At 29.1% G+C, this 11693-nt stretch overlaps 1 protein-coding gene across 2 annotated transcripts in view; it reads left to right on the forward strand.

The window, feature by feature from the left end:
* The window catches only part of LOC129806074 (lutropin-choriogonadotropic hormone receptor), a 28417-nt gene extending 24177 nt beyond the window's left edge, over positions 1 to 4240 (forward strand). For both annotated transcript variants that reach the window (XM_055854401.1, XM_055854402.1), the window contains exon 16: positions 3657 to 4240. In XM_055854401.1, the coding sequence (XP_055710376.1) occupies positions 3657 to 3807 (151 nt within the window). In that variant the 3' untranslated portion in view covers positions 3808 to 4240. The remainder of the gene's footprint in view (positions 1 to 3656) is intronic.
* The last annotated feature ends 7453 nt before the right edge of the window (positions 4241 to 11693 follow it).

Genomic DNA, 11693 nt, shown 5'->3' on the forward strand with positions numbered 1-11693 from the left:
TTAATGTGATTCACATTAATTGTCGCTTGTGAGCGTCCAAATATGTTATTCGTGTCTTTGAGTCACTTAATATTTGGGGTTTTTCTATTTATTGATAAAGAAGTAGACTTGGCCTGCAGAAATAAATTTAAATTTACCTAAAGCAAAAATATTTTTCACATTAAAAAATTAAAGAGAAAATCGAATTAATTTTTCGCATTAATGCTATAAATCAATTTATATCAAATTTTGCGGGCCAAGTCTACCTTTTTATCAACAAATAGATCAAATTTTGAATATAAAATGATTCAAACACACAAATTACACATTTGGACTCTCACCAGCGACAATTAATGTGAATCATATTAAAATTTTAATGTGCAAGTGTGATAACACAGTTAATATGATGTAATTTGGATAGACAAGACAATTGTGGATCTAAATAAAATAATTTTAAGTCCTAGTAGGGTGAAAGGAACGTCTATTGACACTTTAAGAATTCGTGTCAGGACCTATTGACACCCTACTCTGTACCATTTGGGATATGAAATTTGAACATCTCTGTTTATAGTAAAAGGTATATTACAGAAAAAACGTTATATTACATATATTTTACTAGATACATTAAATAATTTTCAACATTTTGACAAAAGTGTCAATAGGGGTTCCCTGTCGAACAGACGTTCCTTCGACCCTATGAGGACTTTCGAAGTGTTTGCAAATCGTATAACTCAATAAAAAGATCGTAAGAGTTCATACATTTTCAACCAACTTTGTTCGTAAGATGTTCAAGATCTACAATATTCTGTCCGCCATTTTGAGTAATTGTCAAGACTTAAAACTCGTTCGATTAGGCTGAAATTTTCGTATGTACCTGATGTCAAAACTTCTTTAGAACGTTCGGTCTCGTTCCGGTCGAGGTCACTCAATTAACTATATAGAGAGAGGCTCAAAGTTTTAAATTTTGAAATAGACTATTTCGGCGGTCTTCTGCTTTTATTTTAAATATTAATTTACCCCTACGTAATTGAAAAAAAAAAACGTAAAATTAATTTATTATTTTTTATCTTTAGAAAAAAACAGTTTTCAGGTCTTCGTTAGATTTCATTACCTAGCACAGTCTTTTTTGTGATGGTTTCAATAAAGGAAACAGCTCATAGTTTCTATTGATAAGAGTGTCAAAATTTTGACTTGGAACTCCTGTGTCCAGGCAATCTCTTAGCTTAAGACCAAATCCCAGATACGTTTTGAAAAGGCCTTGCCAACTTTCAGGTCAATCGGAAAAAAATTGATTTCAAATACTTTTCTACTAAGACTTTTAGAAAGACCATCATGCCATTATACGACTTAAATCACGCATTAAAAGGAAGAGAGTAGTAAAAAGCGTATTTTAATAAAAATAAAATAACAAATTTTAAATGGATTATTCTAGCCAGATAAATATAGAATAGATCTAGGCAATTTATTATTCTCAAATCGCTTTCGGAATTAGATCTTTAAACAACTTTTCACAGAGCCGTTTTTAGCAAAATATCAATATTTCCATTTTATTGACTACTGAAAGTACAAGCAAACTTTTAAGGACTCTTGAACACTACTTGGTACATGAAATATCTCAATATATTTTGATGTAGTAGATAGGATCGGCGAAGACAATCAATGAGTGCTTGAATTAATAAAAGTCTTACGGACAGTAGGTTAAAGTGATATAATTTGGAATGAGTTTTACAAGTTGGACAATTCGCCGGTACAAGTTGGACATGGCTTTTTTCTTGATAAATACATTACAAAATTTGTTTTTAAGCACAAGGAACCAAATTATAAAACTAAAGCATTAAAAATATACAAATAAAAATGAAGTATAAATTTATCAAGAAAAAAGCCCTGTCCAAATTGTACCATTGTCCAACTTGTACCACTGTCCAACTTGTACCACTTTAACCTAGTGTGCAAAGTCACCCGGAGCGACGGTATTTTTCTTAGAAAAAATAATAGTTACCATTATTTATCTACAGCTTATTCTAAAAAAAAAGGAATTATATCTTCTATAAATTTAAAAAGATCAATAGGAATATTAAGCACAAGCAATAAACTATTTACATCATTCTAAAAAATTAAACAATGATCAGTATTTTTTTCAATTTCGGTTGAAGTAAATAAATTAGGAATATTAAGTAAATGAAGAAGTTAATGTAGGCAATCTAAACCTGGAAATACAGTAAAATTAACTAGAGAATTTTAGTAAAGTAAAATTTAAGACAAGTCACTTTTTCTTACTCTTTATACATTAGGAGAATGGGGCACTTAATTAGCAAATTTTTAATTAATCTAGCTTAATCTAGCTATAGTTTTTCTTGGATATTTGTCATTTGCAAATAACTATTCAACTCTCCCAAAATTATATTTTTTGTTTGAAAGTCGTGCATGCGTGAAACTGCCCCATACTCCTCTATTTACTGAATTTACTGAAATGTTTTTTTTTGTAATTAACGTTTCTTCTGACAATTTCGTAATTTCTACTGACGGTTTCACTTATATTTCTCTAACCCTTTAAGGACGATTGGAACACCGGTGTCCCATAAAGAAAATAATTTTTCCTGACTACCTAAAGTTATCTTTTCTTATGTCTGTACATAATTGTAAAGTAGAAGGTTGAAGGAATCTAGAATATTTTTTGCAATTCTCTAGCTGTTTGCTATGTAGTAAATAATTAAGCTTAAAAATGGAAAATTTTTAAATTCTCAAATTCATAATTAATTTTATTTTATTTTTTATACTTTCAATTTTTTTAAGCAAAACTGTGAATTTCGATTACATAATTTTCCTGATCTAAAATATAAATCAAAGAGCCATAAAGACATGTTTTAACACAAAACCTACCAAGATCGGTTAAATTGACCGGTTTAAATTATTTTTAAAAATTAAAACAATTTTAAGCAGTACAATGTTGCTATCAAACTTTATGAACTTCTTAAAATTTGCATATAATATATTTTCCAGTGTTTTATTCTAATTTTTATTCCTCTTTTCCAAAAAAAAATGTTGAATAGGGGAAATCGGGGTAGAATTAGCCACGTATAGTATTAGATAGTGATATCTTATAGTTTGCCTTCAAAGGAATATTGAGGAAACCATTTGTTTATTCTAAATGCATACTTCCCTTACTATTCATTGAAATATATATCAGTCTCATACAAACATTTTTTGTACAAATTATACACAATCAAAAATTTCATTTGGTGGCTAATCTACCCCGGTCTCCCCTATCCTACTTACAGCGGTCTGTCATTTAACTGAGCGCACAAAAAAAAACAAAAACAAAAAACGGTCTGTAGGTTTAGTGTTAAGATATTTAATTTTTAATAGTTCTGCAGCGACTTAACTGCGATACCTGTACCTGTCATAAGGGAAAACGTTGCTGTGATGTATTCCCCAAGGGTTAATTATTTCAACGTTTAAACATAATCAATTTAATAGCCTCAGGAATCTATCATATGCCAATATCAAATGAAGTTTAGAATCTATAAATGAATGGAATTTAGGTAAATTAATCAGAGGCATTAGATATTGTACCTGAAACCTATTGTGCGCTTTTAGTGACATTTGAAGGCTAGAAATTTACTATATAGCATAGGTGTAATTAAAGATTCATTTAATAATAAACTAATTCCTTGCAGATGCGGTTTCTGCAAGAGGCGTGCCATGGAGTACAAATTGACGTATTCAGTTGCAACGCAAAATACATTTCCTCTCATTGCTAGGAATTCCCTTCCTGAAAACCAATCAAGGAAAAGTAGCAGAGGGATTACGTCTGAGGTTTTCGTTTGATGCCATTCCACAATTCCAGCATAAAATAATAATAAATGAGCAGAAGGAAATTAAAATTTGTTGACAACCACTAGCCTGGCTTCAGTTTTTTTTTGGAATCATCATTGTGATACTTGTAATTACATTTAAGGATCAAAAAGTAGAACAAGTAACAATTGCTATGTATACATATTTAAGATCTCTTTTTTTTTTGGTATATCAGAGCTCGATATTAAATTTGCATTGGAAGATTGCGAAGTTTGAGTCCATTTAGGTTTATGAATTGTTAAAATATTTGTTTCTCTGTCGAGAAACATTTCATAACGTAATTTTATTTCATGTACAACTTGTATGTATAACACTCTTGAAATCTCTTACTCAAACCCATATATATAGCGTTGTATTATTAATGTTATTAACTAGTGCAATAAAGGATGAAAACAGTATTACCTGCCATGAGTGTCTTTTTTTTCTTGTGCAGAGTAATACTCACACAATAGCCCTTTTAATATACCTTCAAAGCCTTTTAACACCTGGATTTATGACTTAGACTTTTCCAATAATAAATTATGCTTTCTTTTATTATCTTGGCTAAAATATTGTGATAAGTACATTTAAAAAATTCAACATTCTTTCACAAAAACACTTTCTCATTAAGTACAAAATATAAATATTTTTTGGCCATTCTATTTCTTATGCTTTAACTTAAGATACTAAAAAAAATACAGCAACAGTCGATAGAAGAAAAATCTATTTTCTACTTGTCACTCACTTTCTCAATTAAATTAGGGGAGAGTGGGGCACTTTCATTCAGGGACAGTCTTGTGCAACTTGCTATGCCATCCCTTGGAGAAAGATTAAATAAATCATTAATGTGACTAATGTCATTTCCTACATAACAAAAATTATTCATCAACGTAGTAAATTTAATATTCTGTGAACGGTGGCAGCCTAAATCCCGAAAAGGCTAAAATCCTGAAAGCCAAAATCCCGAACGCCAAAATCCTGAAAGGGATGAAATTATGTGGAGAAAAATGTTTAGAATAATTTTCTAAGACACAGAAGATTTCCCTTTGCCTCCAGTAAGCGCGGGTACAATCGTGGGAGTAGCTATGACACTTTTAAGAATTCGGGATTTTGACTTTCAGGATTTTGGCCCTTTCGGAATTTTAGCGTTCGGGATTTTGGCTTTCGGGATTTTGACCGGGACCCTCTGTGAAATATCTCAAATGTTCTAAACATTGAAGCTTCATGTTATCACCGCTAATGGTGCTGCTGAAGTATAATAAAATTCTACGAAGTTTGAAAATTTAATAGTAAGAGCCCAGGGGGTGACATTAGCTCTGAAAAATGCGACCGATTTTAGTGTAATTTTTTCCCTTTTTCGTACACATTTCACGATATATCTCCAAAACTACGTAGGTTGCCAATTTGGAGTTTTCGGTTGCCCATTCTATATTAAATTGGCATTTATTTTGTATTTGTATTATTTGCTAATTCGTTCTACAATGAGCGAAAACAGCTAATGAACTCAAAAGTTTTTTCGGCACGCTAGAAACAATTGAGAAATATAGGAAACGTCATACCCCTGGTAAGAGCAATAGAAAGGTTTTTATGAAAGCTTACAATTTTTTTATTTTGGTTATTTAATTAAAAAATGCATATTTTAGGAATTTGAATGAAAATCAATTAGGGTAAGTGTTCCAAATTTCGGCCAGCTTACAATTTCGTCCAGCTTACAATTTCGTCCAGCTTTAATATGACTTCTTCCAAACAACTGAATTAATTAAAATTATGGATCTTATTCTTCCAATAGTCAATGATTTTTTTTCCTTTAAATACTTATTCTTTTTAGAATGCAACAACATTAAAACCGGTAAATTTTGGGTAACATTTCTATTAAAATTGTGTTATAATAACTTCGGTGTGGAAAGATTCTAGTAAAAAATGTAACAGATCGCTTGTGCTCCTCAAAACTGAACAGATTCTAATCGGTTTTGAACTGGTAATGAACCGGTACATAACCGATAATTTATTTTTATTCGAAATTCAATTGTATTGCTTCAGATGTGTATTTTGGGCAATATTTTGAGAGATTTATAAATCCGTTCACATCGGTTGTGAACCGGTTATGAACTGATAAGTAATTTTTGTCCGAAAATCAGTTCTATTACTTTTAAAATTATGTTGTAGGATCTTTCGAGTGATTTACAAGTCGTTTTAAACCGGTTGAGAACCGGTAAACGATAAGGCTTGCGGAATCTTTATTTTTTCCCATTTTGTTTTTTACACTTTTGTTTTTCCAAAGACAAAGTTTCCAGAAAACAAAGATTACTGAAGACAAAGTTTCCAAAAAACAAAAATTACCAAAGACAAAGATTCCAAAGACAAACTGGGAAAAACAAAAGTCTAAAAAACAAAATGGAAAAACAAAGATTACCGATCCCAAACGATAAATGATGCGAAAGTGCTATTGAGGTATAGTATCTGAGTCACGAATTCGAGCACTTCGCAAAGCCTAGGATGCCTTGCCACCCCTTTTTTCAATATTTTAGGAACTGATTTAGACTTTTTTGTTTTTCTTTTTAACTCGTTTTTGATATAATAAATTTATTCAAGAATATGATTGTATATATGGGATAATTTTTCAAAAAATAAAGAATATTGACATATTTAAAATTTTGTAAAAGTCCTTTTTATCTTGATCAAAAAAAAATCCTATATATTTCACTTTTTTAGTTAATTTAGGATTAATTTTTAAAATAATCTTTTAGATAGGACTTTTTTAAAAATTTGTCAATAAATATTTTTTAAGACCAAATACAGCTACTTGAAAATTTATTTTTTCCAGATTTTTTTGTCAGATGAACATCCTTAAGCAAGGGCGGAGCCAGGATTTTACAAAGAGGTCTAATTTAAACCCAATTGTTATTAACCTGGTTCATTGAGTAATTACTAAAAAGGCCAAGAAGAATTTTTCTTTTTGAACAAAATGCCAAAAATTATCAAAAATTGGATAAAAATGCTTATTGAAGCCTCAAGAGATTTTCTGTAAAGTTTCTTGCAAAAATGTGCCAAAAAGTCAATGAGGTCATTTATACCGCCGCAATGGATTGAGATTGAATTGTCCCAAAATCGAAAATGCGACAGTTTGATTGAATAACCTCAATGAAACCGTTTAGATTGCGGCCCTAGATTGAGACTTAATAATCCGAAATCCGATTTTGGAACAGTTCAATCCTAATATAATGCGGCGGTGTAAATAGCTTTAATGTTAAACTGATTTTGATTATTTAGGGAAGATGTATCATGCTTGAAAGATCCCTTAAAATTTTTTCTAAAGCAATATTGTAGCTCTCTTTGAAAAAAATTGATTAAAAGCTTTCCCAGAGTCCTCAAAAAAAAATTAATTTGAAGTTTTTAATAACGGATTTTGTGTTACATTTTATATTTAAAAAAAAGGCACAAGCAATCCATTTTTAATCCAAATTCAATTACTTTCAGGCTTTTTTGAAAGCCTAGAAGATTCAAAAAGAGCTATTTCAAATTGGACACCGGTGTACTAAAAACGAAAATATTTTTTTCTGAATATAGAAAGTTATTTTATCCTAAAAATAGTCAGAAAAAATATTTTCGTTCTTAGTACACCGGTGTCCCACTCGTCCTTAAAGGATTAAGCTAAATCTTAGTAACTGCGAACTATTTTTAGCTTTAAATATGTATGTTTTTTTTATTTATTGAATATCGTATAACGTGGGGCATTAGCATCTTGCTGCCCCTCCTACGCTATGCCTTGCTTCTCAAAAATTATTTCAAACAGAAATTTAAAAAAAAATGTGTTTTCGAGGATCTCAATAAATAAATTGTCAAAAGAAATCTTGTGTTCAAAAAAAATCTTTCATTTGCTTTGACCATTGCAAAAACATTTACTTTAACATTTTGAATATAAGAATATAACAAAAACAATACCTACTCCACAAGAAGCTCCTTACTGATTGCAATACTTTTAACTAAAATTTCAATATTTTTAAATTTATTTGTTTTTTTTATAGTTAAAGTCACTTAGCGATTTTTTGATTTTTGTTTTTAACATATTGAGAAACCTAAATAATTTCATTGTTACAGGAAAATATTTTCTTAATCTCATTGTGAAATGGGAATAAGTAAATTTCAAGAAATAAACTGACAATGACAACCTTTTCATCCGCAAGAGGGCACTATTTTCTCCCACAAGTGTCGCTAGTAACTGTTCCCAATTTTTGTTTTTATTTTTTTTTAAAGTATAATTAGTGTAATTTGTTTTCAATGAGAAATTGTCATTTTTTCCATAAATTTTCAAACAAATATCTATCATTGGAATAGACCAACACACCCAACATTTTTTGATTCAAAATTACTGCATGAAAATGCCTTTCTCTCCCCTAAAACTCATGTACTTAACAGATAAACATTCTTACTTAAGAATTAACTGAAAAATATCAATTTAGATGGAATGTTTTCTTCATGATATCATTGATAAATGGGAAAAGTGTCAATATAAAAAATGATTGTGTAGAGCAGAAAAGCGTCATTTCTGAAAAATTGACTAGTTTACTTTGGAAATTCTTGGTCACTATAATAAACTTCTTTTAGTCCTCTGTCTCAGTAGTTTTTCTTCCCATAAATCATTTCTCTTATCTAAATTTTCATTAACATTTTCTCAATTCTAATTATGTTAACACGTACGATGTCTCTATGTTAATGTTAGAACCATATAACACGATTTTCCTATGTAACCCTTTTAAAATTTCGCATTTGACCTTATTTATAATTTCTATCAATTTCGTCTATAATAAGCTGGGGCAAAGGTTGAATGTCACAAGATGAGAATTTTCAGGAAAATCCCAAAAATACTCGTATTTTCATTTAAAATTTATTCAATATAAATTGAGATGGAACGTCTCCTTCAGAATTAACTTAAATGGGTGTTTTTGTTGTAAACAAATTACATAGTACTCGGAAAATAAATTTATCGCCAAGAAAGATTCTTGGGGAAGAGAAAAATAGGGGAGACAGTTCGTCCGTCTTTAACAAAGACTTACGACAAATTACCCTTTTGCTCGATTCTTCCCCTTCCAGAAACAGCTATAGCTTGCCTTTTGTAAAGTGTTTTGAAACATTTTGATGGATGATTAACTTTAAAACTTACACTCTACCTACTTAGCTGCACAAGAACATACCAGAAATCTCTGTTTGAAATACCTTCATATCAGTATAAATTGATTTTTAGGACATGGAATGTGAATAAAACTTCACTTCAACAACAAATACAATTAGTAATATAATATAAATTATTCTATGTAATGTCTTGAGTAGAAATTTAGGTCAAATTATATTTTTGATTTTCATTTTTCTTAAAATATAATTTTTCAATATATTAAAATTAGGTCTTAAGTCTATTTATTCTTAAATCTAATTTTTGACTAGATTTCTATTGATTTTCATCATTCTAATGGCCATTTTCTTTGATTTCTGATACTATTTTTAATTTTTCATCATATAACTAATCTTTAAAAAAAACAAGTATTTACAGTTGCTTTTTATTTTAGTTTTGGGAAAAGAAATACTTATTAAATAAAAGATTTTATAATATTATTTATAGGAGCATTGAGAATTAGAAAAATATTAAAATAATATTGTTTTGTTAAGGAAATTTTTACCTAATTGCGATAAACCAATTAAGAAACTTAAGCTTGACTATGAACTTGAAGGTAGAGTAACTTTAAACTCGAAGGAAAAGAAAAACATTAATCATAATTAATTCTATTGTGTTTATTTTGGTGTATGTCTCAGCTAATTAATTTTAGTTTGGACAATCAGTATGTATTATCCTTCCATCCTTTAATTTTATTTAATTCAATACAGTTTCTGCGAAAAAAAAGCAATGTGAAATTAATCCAATAAAACAAGCATGTGGGATTCTTAATACAATTTCAACAAATTTTCAACTATATATTGCACAAATTGCCAATTTAAAATGCAAAATAATGTGAAGCAATTACAGAAAGTAATTTTGCATTCTCTTTTCATTTTAAATGTAACAATTTCCGACAATAGTTCCTTTTAATCAGGAGGAAAAAATGTTCTATTTTATTTTAATTTAAATTTCTTATTGTCAAGAACTGTTTTCTTTTGTTGATGGTTAGTTTTCTCTAAGTCCTAAATTGTGCTGAAATATCTAAATGTCGGAGTCAATAACACTGATTTTCAGGTTAGGGGAATGTGGGGTACCTATGAAATAGGGTTTTTTTCAGCTGCGACTTTTTGGTCAGTAAAAAATAAAAATTAGTCAGTAAAAAATAAAATATGGTCAGTAAAAACTCAAATATGGTCAGTTAAAAAATAAAATACGGTCAGTAAAAATTTAAATATGGTCAGTAAAAAATAAAGAATCTGGTCAGTAAAAAATGAAAATTTATCAGCAAATATTTTGGTCACTAAAAAATAAAATTTGGTCAGTAAAAAATCAAATTCGGTCGGAGAAAATTCAAATTTTGTCGGTAAAAAGTCAAATTTTATCAGTAAAAAATGAAATTTGGTCGGTGAAATATAAAAAATGGTCAGTAATGGCTCCAGCACACTTTTTTGATCAGGAAAATTTCATAAAGTCGAAATTCGAAACCCTCTCTTTCTCACATGTTTTGCATATGACTATCTCATTCTTTCGCATACCAAATTCGATTGAGCTAAATTGAATTTGGAGTGATGTTTAAGAGAAGAAGAATAGTGCGAAAGAATGAGATAGACATATGCAAAACATGTGAAAAAGAAAGGGATCCGAAATTCGACTTCATGAAATTTTCTTGATCTAAAAGGTGTGCCCGAGCCATAAAAAATAAAGAATCTGGTTAGTAAAAAATCAAATTTTATCAGCAAATATTTTGGTCAGTAAATTTTCATGGTCAATTTTTAATATTCAAAGCTCTAAATCGGCTGTTGAGGCAAAGGGAAATTTTTCGTGCTTTGGGAAGTAATTTGTATCGCCTGTTAAGGTAAAGGGAAATTTTGCGTTTTTTTTAAAGTCATTTGCACCGCCTGTTGAAGCAAAGGGAAATTTTTTGTGTTTTTAGAAGATATCAGTATCTTCTGTTGGGACAAAGGAAAATTTTCTGTGCTTTAGAAAGTTATTATCAGTATCACCTGTTTAATTTTTGTACAAAATTTATGAAAGACGAAATATGAAATGCGAAATAGTAAAATATGAAATATACTAAAATACGAAATTTCCGCAATACGAAAAGTGCAATACTTTTTATCTGGATATGCAAAGTTATAACTTTTATTGATTTCCTTTTAGTTTTTTATTAGACTAAATTATTATTCACTGATCATATTTAATTTTCCACTGAATAAATTTTACATTTTACTGAAAAAAAATATTTAAAAAAAATTACTGACCAAATTTGACTTTTTACCGACCAAATTTGACTTTTCTCCGACCGAATTCGATTTTTTACTGACCAAATTTTTATTTTTTACTGACCAAATTTTTATTTATTACTGACCAAATTTTATTTATTACTGACCAAATTTAATTTTTTGCTGACCAAATTTAATTTTTTATTGACCAAATTTTATTTCTGACTGACCAAATTTGACATTTTACTGACCAAATTTAATTTTTTCCGATTTTTTAAAAGTTTTTTTTACTGACAATATTTAATTTTTTACTGACCAAATTTGAGTTTTTGCTGCCCAAATTTTATTTTTTACTGATTTTTTTAAAAGTTTTTTGCTGATTTTTTAAAAGTTTTTTACTGACCATATTTAATTTTTTACTGACTATATTTTATTTTTTACTGACCGAATTTGATTTTTACTGAACAATTTGAATTTTTTACTAACCATTTTGATTTTTTTACTGACCA

The sequence above is a fragment of the Phlebotomus papatasi genome, chromosome 3, assembly GCF_024763615.1.
Source record: "Phlebotomus papatasi isolate M1 chromosome 3, Ppap_2.1, whole genome shotgun sequence".
In the NCBI taxonomy this organism is placed as follows: Eukaryota; Metazoa; Arthropoda; class Insecta; order Diptera; family Psychodidae; genus Phlebotomus; species Phlebotomus papatasi.